General features: G+C 40.2%; 1 protein-coding gene across 1 annotated transcript in view; it reads left to right on the top strand.

Moving 5' to 3' along the window:
* The window catches only part of fam222aa (family with sequence similarity 222 member Aa), a 215,570-nt gene that overhangs the window by 24,114 nt on the left and 163,645 nt on the right, over positions 1 to 27,811 (top strand). The window contains exons 3-5 of the mRNA XM_072247685.1: positions 313 to 435; positions 11,049 to 11,192; positions 12,628 to 12,713. Coding sequence (XP_072103786.1) covers positions 313 to 435; positions 11,049 to 11,192; positions 12,628 to 12,713 — 353 coding nt within the window. The remainder of the gene's footprint in view (positions 1 to 312; positions 436 to 11,048; positions 11,193 to 12,627; positions 12,714 to 27,811) is intronic.

Raw genomic sequence — 27,811 nt, 5'->3', positions numbered from 1 at the left:
TGTCAAAGTACTAATGGTGAAACAATTATGTCTTTTAATGAAATATTGAGAAAGTACAAGAATTCAATGAATTGAGGTTGCAATCCATGGCCTGAGGGACCTATTTTAGAATTTTGGAAGATGCCTCCACTCTCTCTTTAATTACCATTTACAAAACACTGGGTTGCAGGTCATCTGGTCTTGGAAATTTCACTCCCATGAGATCAACCATGGGTATGTATCTGAACAAACTGATGGGGAGGATTTGTGTTACTCTATTCTTCAACTATATGCTTCTCAACTATTTCTGTTTTCCTCCTGAAAATTGTATAGCAATCAAGTGGAGTTTATATCCACTCAGATACACCTGCCCTCGGAGCTGAGCTAAACGACAAGCCCGTAACTTTCAAACTGCTCAAGATCTGCACAACAAATGGGACCGACAACAAAGGAATGGTGAGTCTCTCGTTTCAAAATTACAAGACAATATTGTTTGTGGTACTTATACTCATTTCTTTACTCTCTCCTGTTAAAAGAGCCAGTTCCAATTTCATGATAATTCTATGGCTGCAAGCAGTCCTCACCTAAACGAACATTATCTAGTGCCTAAATTTGTACTTGTCACTGGCTATCTGCTCCTGGAGGGCAGTGCACCGTGTTCTATCTTGTCCCTACTATCATTGTCATAGTCATACTTTATTGATCCTGAGGGAAATTGGTTTTCGTTATAGTTGCACCAACCAAGAATAGAGTATAATCAACCAGATGTCCTCTGCAAAGGTTCATTGATTGATGATGAACACCGATTGATTGATTGGTTGTGACATTGTCTGGAAATTAACATCCTAATTCAGCACTGACTGGCCCTTCACAACTTTTCTGGCTCAATATTAGAGATCTAACTGGACCCACAACTTCTCCTCACTCGTCAAGAAGGCACAGCAGGGTCTACATTTTCTAAAGATTGAGGCATGCAAGGCTCCCCGCCCCTGTTGTAAAGACTTTCTACAGGAGCACGATTGAGAGTGCATTATTGTGTGGTTTAGAAACTGCATGACATTAGACCACAAGACCCTACAGAGGATAGTAAAAATCGTCAAGTGGATCACCTGGGCCTCCCTCCCCACTATTTGTGACACTTACTGGGAGTGTTGTACATGAGGGCCCAAAACATTGTTGAGGATCCCTACCACCCATCCCACAATCTCTTTGACCCACTAGTGTTAGGAAGGAGGTACAGGAGCATAAGGACTAGGAACAGCAGACTGGGTAACAGCTTTGTCCCTCAGGCTGTGAGACTAATGAATACCCTGCCACCACTGAGGACTTGCCACTAGGACAGAGAGCTGTTTACCGTTTGCTGCGCACTTCATACACTTTAAATTAACTGAGTAACAATTTGCGTTTTACATTAAATACGGAACAAATTAGAAAGCTGTGTATTAGTTGCTAATAGTTATTGATGGAGGAATTCATACAGTGTACGCTATCATGTTCTTATGTATATTTTTCCCCCTTTTTTAACTATTTCCATGAAATTTCAGCTAATTGGGACAGCCGTTTAATTGGGGCAGAATATACTGGTCTGATGTGTCCCAAATAACCAGAATCCACTGTATTTTGTTTTATGTGCAGTGTGTGATATACTGTATGTATTGTAGATACACTGTGATCCAGAGGAACACTGTTTCATTTGGTTGTATATATGCACAAGTCAGCGACAATAACCTTGAACCTCAATTTGGTGGCTTGTGGTACCCATTAGGTGGGAGTAGTAGGTAGCCATCGATCCCAGGGGATCATAGGTTTGCGCCTTTGCTGGACTGTGTCCTCTCTAGGGCACAAGCCTGGGCGGGAAGATCTGAAGAACCGGTAAACAACATCAAACTGCCTTAGGGACCCCGGCTCTGGATTTCTTCCTCAGGGTTTACTCCCGAAGCCTTTCCCATGAGTGGGTATGCCTGCAAGGCAGCGGAGGTTTAAAATCAGAGTTTTCCTTCTCCTAGGCGGGTTGCTGTCCAAGGCTGACGAGCCCCACCTGCCTGAAAGGTGGGAGTACACCTATGGATTTTAGATAGAAATTTATGGACTAGGATTATGCACCTTAGGAATTTAGATACTTTAATAAACGGACTGAAGAGTGTTTAAAAATATTTTGGAAATTCAATATTTTCATCAGAACTGTAATTAAAAGTAAACAATAAATAATTGAAACAAATCCTAAAGTGATATTAAACAGTTTCCTTAAGGTTGTCATAGCTGATAGTGGGGATAAGCTCCCTCTTGCTAGTAAATGTTCACAATGGCATGCACTTCAAATAGCCTCTGACAACCAACTCCAGCTCTTGGTCTTTACATGTGGCTAAGCTACTAAGCCCAGTGGAACCATTGCTACTGACAGGAGAAGGGGCAAAGGCAGGTTACTGGTGACTTAAAACCAGCCACTTCAGGCAGATGGAGCTCATCAGCCTTGGTAGGCAGCACACCTAGGAGAAGGAAAACTCTGATCTCAAACCTCCACTGCCTTGCGACTACACCCACTCATGGGGAGGCTTTGGGAGTAAACCCCAATAAGGCACTCCTGCATTAAGCGCCAAACTGTATCGACCTCTGCCATTCTTTTAGATTCATCACTGCATGGAGTGGGGGAGTCTGCTGCAAGAGCAACAGCTTGCTCTCCATATCATACTGCCCTGTCATTTCTCATGGTCTTGCAGTTGATTTTGCTTCCATCTCCTCTTCATGTACAAAGATAGTAACAATCACTAAGTAAACCAGTGATATGTGGGCAGCACAGTGGCAGGCTCATGGAGGGGCTGCCCCTCTGCTCCAACAAGCCCACTCACCTCCTCCCTCACTGCCATTCAGGGCCCCAAACAGTCCTTCCAGGCGAGGCAACACTTCACCTGCGAGTTTGATGGGGTCATCTACTGGTATGCTCCTGGTTTGGCCTCCTGTATATCGATGAGACCCAAAGTAGATTGGGAGACTGCTTCGCCGAACACCTACCAGAAAAGTTTGAGACTGCTAGAAAAAGCAGGATCTCCCAGTGGCCACCCATTTTAATTCCACTTCTCACTCCCATTCCGACATGTCAGTCCGTGACCTCCTCTAGGAGGCCATACTCAGGTTGGAGGAGCAACACCTTATATTCCGTCTGAGTAGCTTCCAACCTGATGGCATGAACATTGATTTCTCGAACATCTGGTATTGCCCCCTTTCACCATTCCCCATTCCCGTTTCCCTCTCACATCTTCTCACCTTACCTGACTATCACCTCCCTCTGGTGCTCTGACCCCTTCCCTTTCTCCATGGTCTTCTGTCCTCTCCCATCAGATTCCCACTTCTCCAGGCCATTATCTCTTGCACCAAACAACTTCTGAACTCTTTACTTCACCATCTCCCCCTTTCCTGGTTTCACCTATCACTTCCTCCTTCTACTTCTTCCTCCCCTCTCCCCCACCTTCTTACTCAGACTCTTTCCCCCTTCCTGTCCAGTCCTGATGAAGGGTCTCAGTCTAAAATGTCGACTGTTTACTCTTTTCCATAGATGCCGCCTGGCCTGCTGAGCACTTACATTGAGTTGGCATTTGCAGAGGTGACAAGAATGACATTAATTGTTCTGTTTATTTTGTGTGAGCAGACTGCAAAACTATGTGCTCAGGTGAAAATTAGTCATTTTGTGTGTTTTACTCTGGATTTCCAGCATCTGCAGATTTCCTCATGTTTGCCAGGCTCTATCATGACCTTCAGTGCGGAATTTGAATATTCTCCTTGTGAGAGCACTCTCCGGGTTCTCTTGTTTCTTCCCACATGTGGGAGTTGGTGGCTAATTGGCTGCTGTAAGTTGCTCCTAATATGGAAATGAGTGGGAGAGAGAATCAGGATGTGGGGACAATCAAATGATGCTTGTGTAGGGTTGGTGTAAATGGCTGTTTCACACTTGGTGAGGACACAGTGGTCCGTACAACTCTCCGTCTTAAACAATTCCTTTCCTGCATGCCAGTTTTGGCTTGTTTGCCAATGTTTCGGAATGCGTGAGTTCTGCTGAAACACTGGATTTCAGCAACACGGTGAAGTCACAACTGATTGACTATGCATTATTTTCTCATAAAGTGGACCTGATTTCATTTAAAACTTATGGCAGACTTTATATTTGTTTTGGTAGCAAGGAAAGCAGTACTTTTTAATTCGAGCATTGGCTGCGGATGACATGATTCTTTTTAACCTGTATTATTTTAGGTATAAGATACAATGTGACGTATAACAAAATGAAAACTTGTTTTCTTAGAATAATGTTCTTTAATGTCTGGTATTGCCATCCACCACCTCTGCTCTGGCACCCATTGTTCTTGGCCTACCATCACAACTTCCCGTATATATTGCTTTGGCATCAAAATGATGTTTTCTTAAGAGACAAATTATCCTTTTTTTTACATTAGAACTAGAGACCATAGAAACATGACATTTACATTACTGGCTGTGCTGTCCGGCCAATGAAAATTTAACAAGCATTTAAGTGAACACTTGAGTTGGCATTTGCAGAGGTGACAAGAATGGCATTAATTGTTCTGTTTATTTTGTGTGAGCAGACTGCAAAACTATGTGCTCAGGTGAAAATTAGTCATTTATGAAATTTTCTGTTTCTTCTTCATTAATCAAATTCCCATGATCATACAATGGTGGGGAGGGGGAAGTAGTTCATCATCAAGTACAGTTTGGATCAAGGCATATAAAAGTATCTCTGACCCATTTTAAACTCCCGTGCTTTGGTCTTCCTTATGCTACAATTATGTCCTTACTTATAGGGGAAACTGCCTGAATAAACCAAGTAACACATCTCAACTGATTCAGGCCAATGACAACAGGTTGAAACAAAATGAAAAAGCAGAGGAAAGATAACACAGATTTTAAAAACAAGAGAAAATCTGCAGATGTTGGAAATCCCGATTTTAAAACCAGTATTTCAAAGGTCCTTTGAAAAACAAGCTACACAAAACTGAAGTAGCAAATCTACCAAAGTAAGGGAAAAAATCTAGTTCAGCATTGGACTCTGGGAATACCTGGCCCATGACTGCTCAAAGTGGTAAAGGAGCATTTGAATGACATTGAGAACCTCAAGTCCATGTGTTGATCCATTTGGAAGCCCCGCACGAGCAGCAGAATTGGCATATCTGTTCTCAAGCTACCACCTAGCATTGGGCAACTCCTGCTCCATATCAGAACCACACTCAGCTTTATCGTCACTGACATAAGTCGGGAAATTAGTCTTTTTCTGACAGCCTTACATGCAGTTTATAAGTTATAATATGAATATATAAATAGTACAAAAGAGAATAGTGTGGTGATGTTCATGGTTTATGGACAGTTCAGAAATCGGATGGTGGAGGGGAAGAAGCTGTACCTAAAATCTGGACTGTGGGTCTTCGGACTCTTGTACCAACTCCCTAGTGGTAGTATTGAAAAGAAGGCATGTCCATGTTGGCCTCATCAGCCACTTCAAAATCACAAAGCTGGAGTACAAGCAATCATTCTCCGTTCCAAAGTAATGCCTAAGAAGAAGGCGTGAGGTTTTGGAAGCCATATTATTAGTTAAATTTCTATGTCCCGCAGCCTACTGCTGCACCAGACAAGCTACAAGATCAATATCCATCTGATAATGTTGAAAATATTCAGGGATTTTAATCCCTGAGTAACAAGAAAAAGGAGCAGAATTAGGCCATTCAGCCCATCAAGTTTGCGCCGCCATTCCATCATGGCTGATTTATTATCCCTCTCAACCCCATACTCCTGCCTTGTCTCTGTAACCTGACACCCTATCTAATCAAGAACCTATGAACCTCCACTTTAAATATACTCAATAACTTGGCCTCCACAGCCGTTCATGGCAATAAATTCCACAGATTCAGCAGCCTCTAGCTAAAGAAATTTGGCCTTATCTCTGTTCTATCATCCCTCTATTTTGAGGCTGTGTCCTCTGATCCTAGACTCACCCATTATAGGAAACATCCTCTCCACATTCACTCTATCTAGGCCTTTCAAAATTTGATAGATTTCAATGAGAGTGCTCCCCCATTCTTCTGAACTCCAGCAAGTACAGGCCCAGAGCCATCAACCCTCCTCGTATATTAACCCTTTCATTCCTTAGTTCCTCCAGCATTTTATGTGTCTTGCTTTTCATTCTCGTGAATCTCCTTTGGACCCTCTCCAATGCCAGCACATCTATTTTTAAATAAGGGGCTGAAAACTGCTCACAATACTCCAAGTGCTGTCTGAGCAATGCCTTATAATACCTCAGCATCAGATTTGGCTTTCTTACCACTTACTCAACCTGAAAGTTAAGCTGTAGAGAATCCTTCAAAGGACTCCCAAGTCCTTCTGCACCTCTGATTTTTGAATTTTCTCCCCATTTAGAAAATAGTCTATGCTTTTATTCCTTCTACCAAAATGCATGACCATACACTTTCCTACGATATTCCATCTGCCACTAAATACATTCTCCTAATCTATTTAGGTCCTTCTGCAGACTCCATGATTCCTAAACATTACTTGCCCCTTCACTTACCTTCATATCGTCTGCAAACCTGGCCACAGAGCCATCAATTCCATCATCCAAATCAGTAACATATAACGTGAAATGAAAACAAGCGGTCCCAATACCAACCCAAGTGGAACACCACTAGTCATCAGCAGTAAACCAGAAAAGGCCCCCTTTATTCCCACTCTTTGCCTCCTGTCAGTCGGCCAATGCTAGTATCTTTCCTGTAATACTTTGGGCACTTATCTTGTTAGGCAGTCTCATGTGTGGCATCTTGTTTAAAGCCTTCTGAAAATCCAAGTACACAACATCCACTGATTCTCCTTTGTCTATCCTGCCTATTATTTCCTCAAAGGATTCCAACAGATCTGTCAGGCAAGATTTTCCCTCGAGGAAACCATGCTGACTACGGCCGTATTTTATCATGTGCCTTCAAGTACCCTGTAAACTCATCCTTAATAATGGACTTTAACATCTCCCCAATCACTGAAGTCAGGCTAACTAGCCAATAGATTCCTTTCTTTTGCCTTCCTCCCTTCTTAAAGAGTGGCGTGACACTTGAAATTTTCTAGTCCTCCAGAACCATTCCAGAATCTGCTGATTCTTGAAAGAATATGCAATTGTACAAATGTGGCCAGATCATTTAAGAAACCTATCGCACTAATTGCAATCATTAGTAACGTGAAAGAAACATTCTTCAATAGTATGATGATGCACACTTAATCTCCTCACATTCACTCTCTTCAGTTCCATTGAGATGTATCAGCCCTGATTCAGGTAGAGAGAGATAGCAGTTGACAACAGACAGGTGACTGCAGTTGTCCACTACACTAAGAAGTATAGTTTAAACCAATTAATATGTCTGACAAAATGGCACATGGTCAAGATTATCAGGTTGAAATCATTTAAGGCCTAGAGCAACTTTGCAATAATTCCTGAAGAAAGTATCTAAAGCTAATCACCTTTGTCAGTGATCTTCCTTCTGGTTTAAGGTCAGAATAGGGACTGTTCACTGAGAAGGCAACAATATTCAGCAATTTGGCAGATTATTTTGCTTTTTGGCAAAGCCTCCTAGATAGGTAACCTCTACTAACAAAAGGGCCAAGGGCAATAGGTGGATGAGAACACCAGAATCCTCCAAGTCACACATCTGCTTTGTACATATATTACAATTACTTCATGCTAGAAAAACCCTACTGTGTTGTTGGAAAGCAGCTTTGTGGTAGTTCATTGCTATCCACTCAGGCCAAGCATGGATACATTTTTACCCTCCTAATTTCAAAATGACCATACAGTACATTAATTTCCCATCTATCCATAGTTTCTTACCAGCTTGGTTGCTAAATTCACTGTCTAGAATTGATCCATTTAAAGTCGATAAATTGCTAGTTCTGGCCTTAGTCTTTGCTGAGGTAGCTATGCTTCATAACACGAGCAGGTCCTAGGCTCATGACCAGGAAAAACCATTGCTGGACAGTTTGGATATACAATGAGGTTAAGGTTAGGATCAGGTCCAGCTTCAATGCTCCCACAGATCAGTATTGCGAGCACATCCCAGATAACTTTTGAGATGAATAATGTATAATTGTTCGAGTGGCTGATGAATGAAGGGAATTTTGAGCTGTGGAAGTTGGGAATTATGAGACTCTGATTTACTTCTGTAGTACTGCATATAGAAATCAGATTGTTTCAATTTAAAGGAAAGCTATATTCATTACACAAAGGCAGTTCTAAACAGTTGTACCATATAGCCTTATGGGGCTTAGGATCAAAAATTAACTGGTGAATTATTTGTGTGAATTTGATATCATTTTGCACTCTAGCATTCTAAGAGTATCCAGCAAAGTGTTCCTCTTATACAAATCTCCAGCCCGAATTACTAATGGAAAAAAATGTTTTAAAATTCTGACATTTAACAGGCTGATTATTGAAATTATTGCACTCAGTTTAAAAATCCTTAAAGACCCTTCAATCTTATTGTCAAAATATGTCACCCTTTTCTGCATATTGGATTGTTCCAGTGATAACACAAGTTGATTCTTACTCAAACTCTTCTGCTATGACATCATTCAGAATAGCTCGTGTGAAATTAGATTCTTGGCAGGAAAGTTGAAGGTGCAAAGATGATTTTGAATTGGTTGAATGATGGGACTTAATGAGGTACCCATTAACTGTCAGAATTCACAGCAAGTGCTTTTAGCTGAGTAATTTTCTTTGAGTGTGCACACTAGATAACTCTATAAAATTGTGAAAATTAATTTCTATACTTTACAGGAAGGTATTGCATTACAGAATATTTCTTTTGAGCATCTTAAAATATATATTTGGTTTGCATTTTTAGAACTGGGAACTATTTTAAATAAGTGGGTAGTATTTTTTGTAGCACATTGAAGCTTTCAGATCAGAGTCTAAAACATTTGTGTCTAACCTAACTGGCAGGTGGAACTTTTCAGAATGCCACATGCAGACTGATCGGGAATCCTCACAATTGACAAAGCAGCAGGGAGCCCAGTTTAATGCTGTAAAGTGTCACAGTTATTTTTGTATGTATTGAACCAAAATGGCAGGTGTAACTATTTTCCCTGCGGTTAGCTAATGGAGTTCTTTTGTAACGAGAAGATTGCCGACAAACCAGCCAGTAATTACCCTGACAGTCAGAACTGCTCATCACTTGTGATATTTGACCGCTATTTTACTGCCTTTTGAATACTAATAATCCCATCTTTTACTAATCAAGTTACATATTTTTGTAGTGCTATTACAGACATAATTAATATAAATTGAAAAGTGTTGAAAAGATCTTTCCAGTGTTATATCCTGGGGACAGGTAGATTTTGTCCTTCTGTTCTAATTTTGCTGCTCATGAGAGATGGCACAGATGCTGGTGAATGGACAGCTTTCTCCATGGTGTCTGTGACACTGTAGTTTGACTAGCACTGCATCAAACGAAAAGGTACAGGTTCACAGTTCCTTCAATGGTTAAACATCCTGGCAGGTGTGATTCCGAGCCATTAAGATGAAGGTTTGATTGCTGCTTTGTGCTGAGCTGGCTGACCTTACCAAAAGCCGAAATGACAGTGTTAGAATTGGCCTTCAGTGCTTTCTTGAGCTGAAAAAGCAAGAAGGGTGTGGGGGGAGGGATATTACCACTTATAGTTTGGTGAACCATTTCCCAGTAGTTAATACAGTTCAATGCGTGGACATCAAATGAATTCCGATTTCATTTCAGTTTCAAATATATATTGAAATTTCCCTGATAGGTTCAATGGGCTACTTAACCATATACTGTGGAAAAATAATTCAGAATTCTAATACCACTATCTTCACTCTTCTCGTAATTTAAAATACCTCCTCCATTTAAAACATCAACTTTCCAACATAGGAAGAAGAAAATTGCCCCCATTCACTACATTCTAACATGATTTTAGAAAGCTCTGAAATTTTCTCATAGCCTTTCCTGCTTCACTGGAAATCACTGGAATACTACAATTCAATCCTAATCCTATTTTCTCATCTCTCTTTAGTTCAAACTCTACTGTTCACTATCTGTGCCTTTCATGTCTTTCCATGAGTGGCACTGAACATCTAACTATGGCCCAATCATTATTTTGTAAATCAGATGTATCATCAATTCTTTACAATTGTATTCTTTTACATTTTGTGGCCACCGGCACCTTCATTTACCCTTAAATGTTTAAGGTCTCTGCTGATTCACATCTCTCAGCATTTATTTACATGAGTATGTTCTCGCATTTCCAAGATATACAAACTCACACTTGCATTTCACCTGACCCACTACCAATGTTGAAAATACCAATGTTGCTTGCAGCTACCACTTATGAGGGATCCCCATGGATTCAGAAAACTTATAGTATTATTTAGAATTTTAATGATTCACCTAAAATACTGGAGTAACTTAGCAGGTCTGGCAGCATGTATGGATTAGAATGAGCAGTCAATGTTTCAGGCCGAGATACTTCATCAGGACTGGCAGTTCTTCTACATTCCTCTCCATAGATGCTGCCTGACCTGCTGAATTCCTCCAGTATCTCGTGTGTGTTTCCAGCATCTGCAGAATCTCTTGTGTCAATATAGTTTTATTAGCATATTTTTTTGCTAGGTAACTCTGAGTAACTGCATCAACACTATATAATTAACAACTCACCACTAAAAGTGATTTAAGATTGTCAGTAGAATTTAGTGGTAATTTTGAGTTTTGGACAAAAAATACAAAAAAACTTTTAGAACAAGATATCATAAAGGTGTATCAATATTTGGAGAAACACATATAGGACATTGGAATGGCGCTGACATAATAAATACTTTGGTTCTAAGCTTTTCATATAACATCATTTACTAGATCTGAAATTTCCAACATAATGAGCCACCCATCACCCACAATGTCAAATACATTATGTCAACAAATAAAATCTCTAAGTTGTTCCATCAAGGGTTTTCTTGATTACTCAACACCATCTTTATTCAATAATGTCAGTCATTTTACTAATTCTGCTTCTTTTGTGCATCTCAGATTCCCCTGACTCCAATGCACAAGTACAGACCCCGAATTCATTTGATTCAGAATGCTGAGCAACTGAAGTCTAAACTTTGTTCGTGGACATACTGCTTCCCGGAAACAGAGTTTATAGCTGTGGGTCACTACCATAGCAAAAAGGTGTGTTTTTTAATTCAGCAATTTACACTATAAATTTGCTGTCTTCATGTAATTGTGTGGAATTTCAAATGATTGTTTAATATTGTTATAGTAATTATATTGATTTTATAAGTGTGATTGCAAAAACAACATTAAGATTAATGCCGGGTGCAATGTTGATCAAGGGGAAATGTATGGCAGGACAACGTCTGTAATAACTCCTCTAGTCTTTAGAGTGCCATGGAATCCATCTAGCATGTCCTTATTGAGTGGATGCTACATCCCAAGGTTGATACCATCAACGATGTATCATTCCCTCTACGTACCCATTACATGTCAGTTTAGACTTTGTGATTCAGGACCTGTTCTGGGAATTGAACACAGCAATGGATTCAAAAGTGCTGCCTCTGAATCAAAGCTGACTCCGTACATCAAACAATCATTTGTTTCATTGTTAACTATGGAAGTAATGGGTGGCACATTCGTCTAATAACACTAACCAAACAGATGTAATTTATTTGATTAAAATTTTGAGACTTTATAAATATATATTTTTATCAGTCAGGCTTCCAGAATTTAAGCAGGAAATTGGTGCATGTAAAATGAATATCGAAATTGATTGCCACAGGTGATTAAAACAAAACTCCACATTTACTACTTTAAAATCAATTTGTGATGTGCATTGCCAGTGCATTGTTTTGACATGTGGAATGCATATCATGAAATTATGGAGGCTTTCCATAATTTTCATATATGAGAGTTTTGTACTGGCCTTTATCTATTCATATATCCAAATCTAGAATATGAGCACGTTCTACTTAAGGCGATCCAATGGAATAATGGATGAATAGAGAAAGAGTTTGTGCTTGTATAGCAGTAAGAATCTTCCAAAGCACTTTACAACCACAAAGTGCATTTTAAGTAGTCATTGTTGAAATCTGGGAGTAAATTGCATACAGCAGAATTTTACAAACAACAATAGGCCAATGACCAATATAATCTGTTTTACTGACTTTGGTTGATGAATAAATATTAGCTAGGATACTGTTAGAACTCCATTACCTTTCCTTGAATAATGCCATCTTAGTTCAGCTAAGCCATATTGTATTAGTTTGAAAAGATGGTGAGAAATAGCACTCCATAAACTAGCCTGTCTAAATTTAATGTATGCTCTATGAATTTTTTCTTGCAATTTTACAGTTTTGAAATACAACACATGAAATAACCTATTCCCTAATTCTTTCATATTGATAAAACTGACAATCAAACATCTGATTGTGGGATACCTGGTAATATTTAAATCACCAAATCTTTCCCCATCTCTTCAAACTGTACAGAGTCAGGAGTGGCTACTTGGTCATTTATTCTAATGAATTTTTGAGACTCATGCTTTCTACAGGTTCATACTGTCAAGAGACAGGTTTTAACTGTATGTAATCTTCACCTTATCCCACAGATGAAGATGATGAAGATAGAGTACAACCCTTATGCCAAGGGTGCTCTACCACACAGCAGTAGAAGACAGAAGGACATGCCACAAAGGTTGGTCTTTATAAATTGCTGCTTTTCTGGTACTGCTTGCAAATGGTATAAAAGCAGGATTTTGGTGTACTTATATGAAGAATCTATTGTAATTACTTCAATCCACTGTGAAAGGAGTCACAATCATATATATATATCTATCAGTGGAGACGGATACAGCAGAAACAGTGGGTTGATATTTTTTTAAATCAGTTTTATTTTAAATTGTTGCTCTTTTTCATCAAGGTAAATGCAGACTAGAGAAGAAATTATTCCTACAGGGGAAGAATTTTTCTTCAAAATAGGCAAGGTACTGGACAGGGGTTAAGGAAAAGCACCAATAAGTTAAAATGTGTCAAATAGAGTGGAGCAATAGAAAATGAAAAAGGCCTGCAAATCTTTATGAACTACAGCAACACTCATGTTGATATATATCACACTGTGTGTTTAAATGAGTTCATCATCTTTGTCAAACGTTTTATCATAACTCTCAACTCTAACATTTTTCTTCATGTTGAAACTTCAGACTTTTAGTATATAAGAGAAAAATTTTGAACCACTTTCAAGTTAGAGAATAGCGATGTTTTTTCCCCCAGTTCAAATGAATTTCTCTGGAAGTTTGCAAGTGGAATTTTCCTACCACTTTTAAGATCTGTACAATTAACTCTCGGATCCAGACTTCCTTCTTGATTGTGGCTATAGGCACTTGGAAGTTTCAGGCCAGATTTCCCACATGGAGAAAGGCAGAGTTGCCTCCAATTGGCCAAACTAAAAATGTATGGGTAACAGTTGCTCTTGTAGTAAATACACCTAAAAACAAAATCTTTTAAGAAAGTTACACTATCTAAAATCTTGAGTTATTTCTGAAATGTATTTGATCTGTTGAAGTTGTTCTAAACAAATGTTTTGTCCCTCTGAATTGTTGTGGTTGTCAATACCTCTACCCTTCTCAGATTAATTTCTGATGACTAGTCGCCAAAGATACAGCAGGTATATAAAGGTTGATGGAATGATCCAAAATATTGATGGCACAAAAATCAATATTATTCTTTTCTTGGAGCCTATGCTGCTATTGATTTTCTCTATTCCTTGTGAATGTTGTGCCAGCACTTCGTACAATTGGTGCATTTAATATGCTGAAAAAGTCCAGTTGCCATGAAAAGCAATAGAGAAAACTGGCCTGCTTAACTATATTTGTAATATCATTAAAGCCAGCGATTTTCCCCTTTGGCTCTATGAGAAGTTATTTTCATACTGTGAGCTTGTATTAATGAGTATTAAAATGACAATACATAGCATAATGAAAATCACATTTAAGGTCATTTAAGGGTCAACAATTTCATCACTTACTTTAGTCTGTTCAAGTCAAAGTAAATTGGAAAGAAATGAACATACTAACCAAGGTAAAGATATAAAAAGGCTTAGCAACAGTTTGGTCCCTAAGCCCAGCACAAATAAGCACTGCCTGATGTAGCACACAGTCTTACAGAGAAGATCCCAGCTCTAATTTGAGGCCTGTGCTAAGCCAGCTAATCTTTCATCAGTGACATTGGTGCTACAGTTGACCTTGGTAGACAGGGACGAGGAGAGAGAGAAAAAAATATATCAGCTCCTTGTTATTATCCAGAAGCTCATTTTAGGAAGTAGATTTTGAATGAAAGCAGAATTGTGCATCTGCTTAATGTTCACTATATTTTAGCTGCCTGGGTTCAAGTTAAAAATAAAAGTGTCAACTAGAAGAGACAGTGGATGGCTTGTTTCTATGCAATAATACTCAACAAGAGCATGATTTTCATGGAAACAGAGAGAGCCAAATGGATTAGGGGGCAGAAGTTTTGGATAATATTCAGGTTTGAATGGAAGGTTATTAAAATCATGGTTACATAACACAAAAACAGGCCCTTTGGTCCAACGTACCAACAAGTAATCATTTATACGAATCACATTTACTTGGCCCATAGTTTTCTAAACCTTGGTGATTCATAGATGAGTAGATACTTCATAAATGTTGTGAGAGGACTTGCCTCCACCACTCACGCAGGCAGTACTTTTCAGATCCCAAACTACTTCTGTGAGAAAAGTTTCTTCTTCAATTCATACCCAAACCTCTTACACCTACTTAAACTTATACCCTTTAGTTATGATACCTCTTCTAAGGGAAAGTGTTTCCTATTATCTGTCCTACCTATAGGTCTCAAAATTGTGTACACCTTTATTAGTTTCCCCTCGCCATCCTTTGATCTAACTCGGAAGTTCTTTTAAAGACATTGAAATGAAGCCTCGTCCACCTACAGGTCACAACGATACAAACAATTTCACAGCACCATTGCAGGGAGTATCCAATCAACAGCCTGAAAAAATTCAGCCTGATGAGTCCTGCAAAATCTTCTCATACCGCCCTTGAAGTTTAACTTAGTTTCCACTTTAGCTCCTGGACCTGGAACACTGCAGTAAGCATCAGCCCGCCAGTCAAACCCGATGGCAGAGCAGAGAATTATACAAACATGTACATGTATATATAACATGCATGCATAGAAAATCTTAGTTTCTGTTTTGTGAACAGAATTGCTCATAATTATGTGCAAGCCATGAAGTTATATCTGCTGCCCAACTCCTTGGTTATATCCATAACTGTGGGGAAAGCAGGGATTTCTCTTGGGATTCTGGGCAACACTTGTCCTTCAAAGGGTAAAGCAAAATTGATGTTTTTTGCCTGTGCACAGATTGGCTAACATACTAACTACATATATTGCTCTTAACCTTTTACATAGTTGTTACCCTAATTCAAAAGTAATTGTTGGTATGTGAAGTATGTGGCATGTTTCTATGACATGTGATCAGGTGTAGGTCTTCATTTCAGGTGGGTTCACCCTGTCTTTTTCCAATGAAACCGGAAACCAATTAGAAAGTTATAGCTGAAACTTGTCACATTGCTTTGCTCCACCAGTGTGCATTCTTTATGTAAGTGAAGGCTACAGTATCCCTTCAATGATACCTTGACTTGAGTAGCACAAGGAGCCTCAGAGATTCATTTTCAATTGCAGGCAGGGCTCACAGTTTCAGTGGTGAACCTCAAGTAAGGCCACCTACATAATGTCAGTCCTAATTTCAATGCTCAATGCTAGATTGTGTGTTTTCATTTCGAAAGAGAGGACCCCACTAACCCCATTTCACTAGATTCTGATCAAAATCTGTTGCCTCAGTGCCTTTACCTGATTCTATTTTTTTAATAACAACAGACTGTACAGTCTTCTCAATTATTAGTTCACTTGAAGAAATTGAAATAAATTAAATGGAAATTTAAATGGAAAATTGTGACAGAATTTCAAAAGAACACACAGAAGAATACCAGGACAGTAACAACTGAAACCATTTTCTGCTTCATAAAGTGTGAAAGTTAAAATTTTATCACAATGGAGTCTCAAGAGTATATTCAAATTATGTGCCCTATCTACTTCTTCCTATTCAGGAGGCACACTCAGTTTTCACAATGAAAAAGCAAAGGATGAAGATCTGAATTGGGTACTCATGGCAACCATGTCCAAACATTCTAATCCAGAAATTAATCTCTTTTGGAACAAGTGGGGAAGCTACTCACTTTTCTTTGAATGTGAAAATAGAGAGTCCGGGCATGGAAAGTTAGAGAGATGATGATAATGAAGAAAATTATGACTGATTTTTGCAGAACAGAGTGAGACCAAAGGGCCTTTGATAATGTCAAACTGGATCTGGAGATCGACATGCAAACTAATTCTTAAAAATATATACATATAATGTTTAAATGTAACCACCACCTCCTACTACACTTTGGAAGAGCACAGACAGTTAAAAACTGACATCCAGCCAGACAGCCTAGCACAAATCAGTTTTTAAAGAGCGTGGAGAGATTCCAGTATTTATGGAAGGCCTACCTGTAGACATGGCTGGCAAAACAATGTAGGGATTTCAGGGGTTGTATTACAGAAAGGAGGGAATAGCCATCATCAAGCCAATGAGGAGACACTTTTTCTTTCTGCTTGATTCTGGAATCTAGGAAAGTTTGACCCTAAACATAACTGGAGGATGAAATTTATCTCCTCTGTCATGTCATTATGATGCTGCTGGTAGAAGTAATATACATCTTTGTCTGATAGTAAACATACATTACATAAATATCTCACTCTTGAGACTGTAATTTAACAGGATTTGTAAAGATTCATTGTATTAGGACTACTGATATATCAATATTCACATTTCTAATGTAGATAACTATTCCTTTGTTGCTATTCTCAATTATATTAACCAGACATTTAATACGTCAAAGAACATTCTGCAAAACGTAAAGAATTTGCTTGTAATGCCAATTGTGAATGCTAATTTCACATCAACATTCCAGTGGTTGTTTACTGATTTAAAGACAATTATTTAAACTGGGATAAAAATCAGAGAGACTGCTTTATTTGAGCTACTGCAGAATGCAACAGTGTAGACTGCTGAAATAACATCAGTAGTCATTAATCCAGGCTGCTTCAATTTCAACCACGCATGTTAATCCAGCTCTCTTGCAGTGTCAGATTCAATTACTGTTTCAAGACAAATTCCCCTGATGTCATCAGTATTCACTATTTAAACAGATGCATGGAGGAAGGAGAGAGTACATAGTTCTTGGTAGAAAGGGGACCGGAGAGAGGGAGGAAAATATTGTCAGCCACCTAGCGGGCACTATTTTTTGTTAAATATCTGTTCACAAGGACTATGAAGAGTAGCTGATGATAAAGCAAACCTGGTTTGCAGTTTAGGATGTGGATCACTCGAACATCAAGGTCATTGGTGTATCATTACACACATACCAGATGGGTCCTTTCATCTGATCCTAAAGGCTGCTTTCTGTCCAATAGCCAACAAGGGAACTTGGAATTATTAGTTAGCATTCCCTGGCTGTAACTTTTTCTGGCACAGTCCCTCAAGGTGGAGAATAATTAGTAGCGTCTCTGGTTTCCGGGGATGCTGAACAATCCTTTGTGGGATCCACAAAGTCTGCCACAGATGGGACAGATAGACACGTATTTTGGAGGCTATGCACTCCTGCTGTCTGCAAATGGTTTCTACCTGCTCCAGATGTAGAAACATGAGGTGCTTAATGCCTTCTCAGATCCTGACTGTCTATTTTGAACAGTATGGATTTCTAATTTGACAGAAATGGCAAATGTTGTTCAAGAAGACATAATTTATTAACATACAGTATTTTGCCTCTCATAAAGTTGGAGAAAGTTGCTTGCTTCAAGAGTATATCAATCATATGAATAATATCCTTGAAGTTGGTTGAGGATGATCTGAGCCTGAAGACTCAGGTTTCCTCAGAAGAGGAGATTGGTATGGTTTGCTATTCTGCCAGAGAATTTGGAATGTTCTGAGGTGACATCATTGTCTAGGTTCTGTACCTGTTACATTCTCCATGACTCCAAAGCTTAAAGGAGCTTGGAATCCATCATAGGTAAAGCCCTCCCAACCACTGAACACATCTACATGAAACACTGTTGCAGGAAAGCAGCATCCATCATCAGGAATCCCAACCACTCAGAACATGCTCCCTTCTCGCTGCTGCCACCAAGTAGAAGGTACAAGAGCCTTAGGACTCACACAACCAGGTTCAGCAACAGTTATTCTTCTACACCTTGGCTTAACACCCTAGTTGGGTAGTCTTTTATTGATTCTGTTAGAGTTATTATTCTATAAATTTGTTGAGTATGCCCACAAGAAAATGAATCTCAGGGTTGTATATGGTGACATATAGATACTTTGATAATAAAATTTATCTTGAACGTTTTGAACTTCAAATCTCTGCTACTCATTATAACTTCAACTTGAAACACTGGTACTCAGACCTGTTTACCTCAATTACCAGATTCTGCGATGGAGCACTGGAGATAGTGGTTGCCATCAATATCTGACCTTGTTAAAAGATGGTTCCAAGGATACAGAAAGTGATCCACATTTTTGAGAGTCTTGTCATGGATCTAAATTTTTGGAGGGTTATTTTACACAGGAGGGCTAGGCTGAAAGAGAATCTTTACTGTTTATTTTGTGTAAGGCCCATTTTGCTATGTATTAGTATAGGAAATACAAGAGTCCCCCACTTTTCGAATGTTCGCTTTACGAAACCTCACTGTTACGAAGGACGTACATTAGTACCCTGTTTTCGCTTTCAGAAGGTGTTTTCACTGTTACGAAAAAAAAGCAGCGCGCGATAAAAGGTAGCGCGCCCCAAGGAGCCACTCTCCCCCAGATTCGGAATGGCATTGATTTAACACAAGCCTGTGAGCAGCCGTTTGCAAGGTGAGTTCTAAGGTATCGGAAAAGCCTAAAAGAACTTGTAAGGGTGTTACACTTAGCGTAAAACTAGACATAATTAAGCATTTCGATCGTGGTGAACGAAGTAAGGACAAAGTGAGTTTGGCTTGTGGAAGCTGACAAACATGATGTTGAAGAGGTTTTGGCATCCCATGACCAAGAACTGACAGATGAAGAGCTGATGCAATTGGAAGAAAAAAGGATAACAATCGAAACCGAATGAGTAATGATAAAGTACGACTTTAATTTTGAAAGGGTACATCGGTTTAGGGGATATTTGCAGCATGGTTTGAGTCCTTACAAAGAACTGTATGATAGAAAAATGTGCGAGGCTCAGCAGTCAAGCAAGCCTTCCACATTAGCCACAGCAGACGATGAACCTCAACCTTTGACATCGAGGTGAGCAGTCTTAGGAGAAGATGAGCTGCCTGCTCTAATGGAAACAGAGGATGAGATGACACCCCAGTGTCCCACCACCCCAACCCCCAGGCCACGGACAGATACCAATTCACGGAGAATGCAACGGTAGCCGGGAAGCATCCCGCGCATCTTTCAGAAAAAAGCCGAAATAAACATGTTAATTAATTAGGTGCCACCCGACATGTAATTGTCGGCCCAGATCAGAGACAATGCAATCAGAAATGTTTGTTTCGACTTTTTTCTTAAAGATGTGCTGTGTGCCTCCTGGCTACCGCTGCACCCCTGCATGCTTTGCGGCAATGTATTGCTTGGCGGCCTGGAGGGTGGGGGCCACTGCACCACCCAAACTCCAACTCAGCCTAACATACCATCATCAGTGTGCTCGGCGCTGTCTTCCCGATTCCGGTAAGTGATACTACATTATTTCTACTTTATATCAGCTGTGTATTTTTACGTGTTGTTTGGTATGATTTGGCAGCTTCATAGCTTAAAGGTTACTGGAGAGTGCTTGTGCCGTGTTTTTGCCGACGGCGCTTGCGTGGGATTTTCACTACGGAGAACAGTTCAGTAATGATTGTGGAAAAGTACTTCTACTTTATATAGGCTGTGTATTTATCATATCATTCCTGCTTTTACTATATGTTACTGTTATTTTAGGTTTTATGTGTTATTTGGCATGATTTGGTAGGTTACTTTTGGGTCTGCAAACGCTCACAAAATTTTCCCATATAAATAAATGGTAATTGCTTCTTCGCTTTACGACATTACGGCTTACGAACCATTTCATAGGAACACTCTACCTTCGGATGGCGGGGGAAACCTGTATCTTGGAATGTATTCTCCGATCACACATGTGTCATCTTCATGTAGTTTAAATACTGAGATTGAGAAGATCTTGGTTCAGAGATGTGATGACAGAGATTGAACTGTTTCCTCACTCATCTTGAGCAATGACAGAGCCTTACTTAACCCCTCTATGGACTGGGACTGGTATGTGACGGTTGTTCATTCATTATATGCTGTGTCATTATGACCTGTGGGTGATCATGGTCTTTCCATGATCATGATTGTTCTTGGCAAATTTTTCTACAGAAGTGGTTTGTCATTACCTTCTTCTGAGCAGTATGTCTACAAGACAGGTGACCCCAGCCACTATCAATGGTCTTCAGAGATTGTCTGCCTGGTGTCAGAGATCACATAACCAGAATTTGTGATATGCACCAGTTGCTCATACAACCATCCACCACCTGCTCCCATGGCTTCTCAGGACCTTAATCAGGGGATTAAGCAGATGTTACACCTTGCCCAAGTGGGGCCTGCAGACTAGTGGAGGGAAGGAGCACCTTTCACCTCCTTTAGTAGAGACAAATCTCCACCCTGCCACCCTGGTCTGTGATGCCATGGTTGGTTAAAATCAAGACTTCTATGTTGGCATATAGCAGGCTGAGAGCAGTAATAAATTAATGAAGACAACCAAATTTGAGGATTCTCCATAATTTCTCACAGTTAATAAATCTGTGTTGAGAAAGATTATTATTGCTGCCGTTCTTTACAATTCTGTGAGGTTCATTGTGTGATGAAGATGTGCTGCATTCACATTGAGAGACTGGGAAGAGCTTTTGGGTAACGAACTTTGTTGCACAGAATAGGAGGCACCTCTAACAAAACACAATTTGAATATCAGCTTTCTGGAAGCTGGTAAGAAATAGAGGTCCCATGGATTGCTCTCCTCTTTATCCGATTAGGTCAGGAGTTCAAGTCAGAAATATATTTCTATTACACTATAGTACTCTGGCAGGGATTTTGCCTGCTCCTGAGGCCTTATTGATTTCAACTGTCTCTTTCCTTGGTTAGTCTGTTCTAATCTTGCTTCTCATCAGGTTGAGTCCTTTGGTGCAGATGGTTTTGACTTTGCTTAAGAATCCACAAATGCTACATGAAACAATATTGCTTGGTAGATGAATGCTTACACAAATATTAATGATTATTTTGAATTGAAAATCAAATCAGCTGCTACTCAGGTCTGTGTACTGAAAGCACAGATCCTTCATTGGATGAGATCAGGGGTATACTATTAATTTTCTCACATGTTTTATGATAACTTGTGCAACCTTCACATGCCTGTCTTCTACTCAGTGATTAAACAAATTTACAACCCAGGATGAACTTATCAGTAATTAATGATTAACCTTGTGAATGGTGTTGGGGCTAATAGAATAGGAACAATTATGCAGGATCAATGGGTTACTTTGGATCAAACTAGCATGACTAGCAACAGAATATTGGAAACAGACTTGTCCTTCTTTTAGGTTTGAGCATTGTAATACAATACCTGAACTGAATTCTGTGACATATTTAAAGATCTTCCAGCCAGTTTAACTCATTGAGATTTTCTTACCTACTCAATACCCGCTACACAGCTGGTGTTTAGGGCAGCAATGAAGGCCCTCCATCTCTGGTGGTGTTCAGGGCCTCCTTCATCGTCTCAGTAGCTTCCTCTCAGTTTTCATTACTGTCAGTCATGCAAGTCCCAGGTGAAGACTCAGGATATCGTCACACCCTGATTCTTCACTGTTGTTTACGGAACAATTTTGTTTTACCAGGCAGGGTTGCTGGCCCTGAGCTGAATCCCCAAACCTGGAGAACTGGTGAACCGCTCTTAGTCTGTCCTCTACCCTTTGACCTGTTTGGCATGGGGGACCCTACCAAGAGCCAAAGCATAAAGCCCTGACTCCAGCCAACACAACTCTCCATGTCATTGAGGCACGCAAGCCTCCAAACCACAACATTATGGTCCTCTTGGAGGATTAATGAGATCTGATACATCAAAAGCCATGTCTGTTGGATGAAGATTTCCCAGATGAACAAGCAAAGGAACAAAGCTATGATAAGCAACGTAAATTTAGCTAGCTAAGCTCCCGTCCATTTGGAAAACCCCAACTCTTGTCCTATTGATGGGTCATGTGGGTTTAAGTAAGTCATACAAATGAAAGACAAATTACTTGTGTGATTTCTTACTCATACAGTTTGGAATCTCAAATAGGCATCAAAGTGTATTTAATATTTGATAGGAACAAAAGCACCACAGTTCAAATTGAAGATTACTACATGAAACAATATTGCCTGGGAGATGAATATTTACACTAACGTAATGATTATTTTGTTTAAATTGAACCAAGTCAAGTCAAGTCAAGTTTTTTGTCATTTCGACTATAAGCTGCTGGCACAGTACACAGTAAAAATGAAACAACGTTCCTCCAGGACCCTGGTGCTACATGAAACAACACAAAACTACCCTAGACTATGTGAGACAGCACAAGGCTACACTAGACTACGTAAAACAACATAAAAACTGCACTAGACTACAGACCTGCACAGGACTACATAAAGTGCACAAAACAGTCAGTACAGGGCAGTACAATAATTAATAAACAAGACAATAGGCACAGTAGAAGACAAATTACAATATAATAATAAATGATGTAGATGTCAGTCTAGACTCTGAGTACTGTATTGAGGAGTCTGATGGCTTGGAGAAGAAACTGTTGCACAGTCTGGTCGTGAGAGCCTGAATGCTTCGGTACCTTTTGCCAGATGGCAGGAGGGAGAAGAGTTTGTGTGAGGGGTGCATGGGGTCCTTCACAATACTGTTAGCTTTGCAGGTGCAGCGTGTGGTGTAAATGTCTGTAATAGCAGGAAGAGAGACCCCGATGATTTCAGCTGACCTCACTATCCACTGCAGGGTCTTGCGATCCGTGATGGTGCAATTCCCGAACCAGGCAGTGATGCAGCTGCTCAGGATGCTCTCGATACATCCTCTGTAGAATGTGGTGAGAATGGGGGGTGAGAGAAGGACTTTTCTCAGCCTTCGGAGAAATTACAGATGCTGCTGGGCTTTCTTGGCTATGGAGCTGGTGTTGAGGAACCAGGTGAGATTCTCCGCTAGGCGAACACCAAGAAATTTGATGCTCTTAACGATCTCAACGGAGAAGCCGTCAATGTTCAGTGGAGAGTGGTCACTCCATGCTCTCCTGAAGTCAACAACCATCTCTTTTGTTTTGTTCGCATTCAGAGACAGGTTGTTGGCTCTGCACCAGTCGGGTAGCCGCTGCACCTCCTCTCTGTATGCTGACTCGTCATTCTTGCTGATGAGACCCACCACGGTCGTGTCATTGGCAAACTTGATGATGTGATTCAAGCTGTGTATTGCTGCACAGTCGTGGGTCAGCAGAGTGAACAGCAGTGGACTGAGCACACAGCCCTGGGGGGCCCCCGTGCTCAGTGTGATGGTGTTGGAGATGCTGCTCCCAATCCGGACAGACTGAGGTCTCCCAGTCAGGAAGTCTAGGATCCACCTCCTCCTCGTACCCCATCCGTTACTTATTTATATACACACATTCTTTTTCTCTCTCTCCTTTTTCTCCCTCTGTCCCTCTCACTATACCCCATGCCCATCCTCTGGGTTTTTCCCCCCTCCCCCTTTTCCTTCTCCCTAGGCCTCCTGTCCCATGATCCTCTCATATTCCTTTTGCCGATCATCTGTCCAGCTCTTGGCTCCATCCCTCCCCCTCCTCCTATCATTTTGAATCTCCCCCTCCCCCTCCCACTTTCAAATCTCTTACTAGCTCTTCTTTCAGTTTGTCCTGACGAAGGGTCTCAGCCTGAAACGTTGACTGTACCTCTTCCTAGAGATGCTGGCTGGCCTGCTGCGTTCACCAGCAACTTTGATGTGTGTTGCTTGAATTTCCAACATCTGCAGATTTCCTCGTGTTTGCGTGCAGAGGGAGGTGTTCAGGTCCAGCAGTTTCAGCTTTCCAATCAGGTGCTGAGGAATGATTGTGTTGAATGCTGAACTGAAGTCTATGAATAGCATTCAAATGTATGTGTCTTTTTTGTCCAGGTGGGTGAAGGCCAGGTGGAGGGTGGTTGTGATGGCGTCATCTGTTGAGCAGTTGGGACGATACACGAACTGCAGGGGGTCCAGTGAGGGGGGCAGCAGGGTCTTTATATGCCTCATGACGAGCCTCTCGAAACATTTCATGATGGTGGATGTGAGAGCAACAGGAGAGTAGTCGTTGAGGCAGGACACTGAAGACTCCTTCGACATGGGGACCAGATAACTATTTTGGTAACTGCTTAATAGATAGATAGATAGATAGATAGATATACTTTATTGATCCAGAGGGAAATTGGGTTTCGTTACAGCCGCACCAACCAAGAATAGAGCATAAATATAGCAATACAAAAACCACAAACAATCAAACAACAATATGCAAACTATGCCAGATGGAAATAAGTCTAAGACCAGCCTCTTGGCTCAGGGTGTCTGACCTTCCACGGGAGGAGCTGCAAAGTTCGATGGCCACAGGCAGGAACAACCTCCCATGACGCCCAGTGTTGTATCTCGGTGGAATATAGAGTTATCTTTAGGATAGGATATAGAAAATCACAATAATTTAAAAAACACACACACCAAATTAATATTAATAATAAGGTCAGAAAGAACCTTATTAGGGTTAAATAATTACTACTATGTGAAACATCGTGAAAACTTATTTAGTTCCCTGTGCTTTTGCAATTTTACAACAAGACAAAGTCCAGTGACTTGTTTTCATCGAACCAATTGAAGAAGGATTGTTTAACATTTGGGAAACACTTCAGACAGTGACTTTTAACATTCACCTGAATGGAACAGACAGTCATGTCTTGGATTAATGTCTGGATGTGACAACTAGGAAAGCAGTACTAAGAAAATGACTCTCCAAAGTGCCTGGAATAAATCTTTAAACCACAGCTTTTGATGTCGACTTGAGTCAATTTGACACTGTGATGATAAATACTGGAATATTTATTGGATGTGTTGGATATTTATTTGCACTCTTCAGCCCAAAAAAGTTTTGGCATAAGTTGATGACATAGTGAGCATGCAGTAAGCAGGACCTTAGTGAACAATGAGGCAAACAATGTCACTCCAGTGAAATTTATAGTTTGAGAAATTCATACTGGAAGGAGAGAGTGGGTGGGGGGTGGGGTGCAATATCAACTTCAGTACTTATCATAACTAAAAGGAGTGGTTGTGAGATGGAGTGATTAATTCCTAGAGTTAGCATGGATTCCAAGGGTCAAGCTCCATCGGTGGCACAGCAGCACAGTGGTTAGCACAACGCCTTACAGAACCAGGTGACTAGGGTTCAATCCCTGATGCTGCCTGTATGTTCTCTCTGTGACCACATGGGTTTCCTCTATATGCTCCGGTTTCTTTCAACAGTCCGAAGCCTTTTGTTAGGTGTGATTAGGCTAGGATTAAATTGGGGGATTGCTGGGCAGTGTAGTTTGAAGGGCTGAAAAGGCCTATTTCGCACTGTGTCGCAATAAAAATAAATAAATAAGGTGAGGATGGTGAGGATGGTGGGTCCAGGTCAGTGGCTCCTGTAGCTGTTGTTTCGGGTTTGTCTGACAGACTGGATGGAACAAGTGGGCCTCATTGATTCTATTATGGTTCTTGGCCTGCAAGAAAACGTATCTCAGGGTTGTATATGGTGACATATATGTACTTTGATAATAAATTTACTTTGATCTTCGAACTCTCTATTGTAACTAAAAGGGGGAAAAATCATTGTACTGAGAAAGCAAAGGGATAAGAGAAAGGGAGCGTAAGAAGAAAATTAAAACTTTAAAAGCCAGCCCTTCTAAATTCTCCAGCAACAGTTCTGAAATATTGACACACAACTCTCAAGTGTTTACTTTGTGGGCAATAAAATTTAATTGGCACTCATTCAGCTTCTGTTGATCCTAAGGTTAGAAGAGTGAATATTTGCTGATGAATCTGCTTTGTTCAGTTCCTTTCACAACTCCTCAACAAATGTCTATGCCTGTATACAGTAAGGACTGATTTAGCAAGTAAGATTCACACACAAGAGTGCCAGTAAATGACCACTACAACAAAAACATCAATCTTCCTAGTCTTAATATTTAGTAGCATTCACATCACCTAGTTCCTCAGTACCCACATTTTGTAGGGTCGCCATTCACATGAAATTCTACTGGATCAGCAATAAATAATGTGGTCATGAGAGCAGGACAAAGACTGAATATGCTGTGGCAAGTGACTCATCGTCCGATGCATCAAATTCTCCAACACCTATAAGAGACAACTCAGGTGCGTGACGGGGTATGCTCCATTTGCCTAGATGAGTTCAGTTCCAACAGCTCAAGAGTCAGGCTCATCATCAATGACATATACCATGAAATTTGTTGTTTTGTGGCAGCAGTATAGTGCAGAACATAAAAAAAATTACGATATTACGATAAACATTAAATGAACAAATACTGTAGTGCAAAAGAGTGTTCATGAGTTCATAGACCATTCAGAAATCTGAGGGCAGATGGGAAGAAGCGGTTGCTAAACCGCTGGGTGTGTGCCTTCTGGCTCCTCGACTTCCTCACCAATGGCAGTAATGAGAAGGGGACATGTCCTGGGTCGTGAGGGTCCTTAAAGATGGATGCCACTTTCTTGAGGGACCACCTTTAGAAGATGTCCTCGATGGTGGGGAGGCTTGTGCCCATGATGGAGCTGGCTGAGTTTACAATCCTGCGAAGCTTTTTCTGATCAGATGCATCGGCACCTTTATACCAGCTAAAATGTTCTCCCTGATTCATCTGCAGAAATTTGGTAGAGCCTTCTGTGACATACCAAATCTCCTTAAACTCCTAATGAAATATAGCCACTGGCATGCCTTCCTCGTGATCATCTAAGATGTTGATGTTTGGAAACTTAAAGCTGCTCACCCTTTCCACTTCTGAACCCTCAACCCATCAATGAGGTCTAGTATATAGCGCTGGGCAAAAGTCTTAGGCACCCTATATTTTTTATATAAATTCTGTTTTAGTTGTTTATTTGTTGTCTTCTTCATTAGTGTGTCAGTAGAAAAGAGCAAATTTTAGATTTTAAACATTCATTTTGCAAAAAAATTATATGTCACAGAGAAATGTTTGTTTTTGTTAAAGAAAGTAACATATTAAGTAAAATTAAGTAAAACTTGATTACTTTGTAGATATATAGCCCAGTGCATGATTAAACAAAGATAACAAACAGTTGCTAATGATCAATGACATAATGAGTTGAACGAACTAAACTGATCAACCGAAACAGAAAATGGGTGAAGGACGACCAAACTAAAAGGTGAGGGTGTGGCAGGTGTGACAGCTTAATCTTCAAATCACCAATTTTTACACCAAGACAAGAGTGAGCATAGCAAAAAGACACAAAGTGGTCATCCTGCATTAGCCAGGTTTCTCCCGAGCAGAAATTTCATGGCAGACAGCAGTTTCTGATGTGTTGTCCAAGCTCTTCTGAAGAAACACAAAAG

Source organism: Mobula birostris, chromosome 31 (genome assembly GCF_030028105.1).
Source record: "Mobula birostris isolate sMobBir1 chromosome 31, sMobBir1.hap1, whole genome shotgun sequence".
Taxonomy (NCBI): domain Eukaryota; kingdom Metazoa; phylum Chordata; class Chondrichthyes; order Myliobatiformes; family Myliobatidae; genus Mobula; species Mobula birostris.
This window is presented reverse-complemented; position numbering and strand designations above follow the sequence as displayed.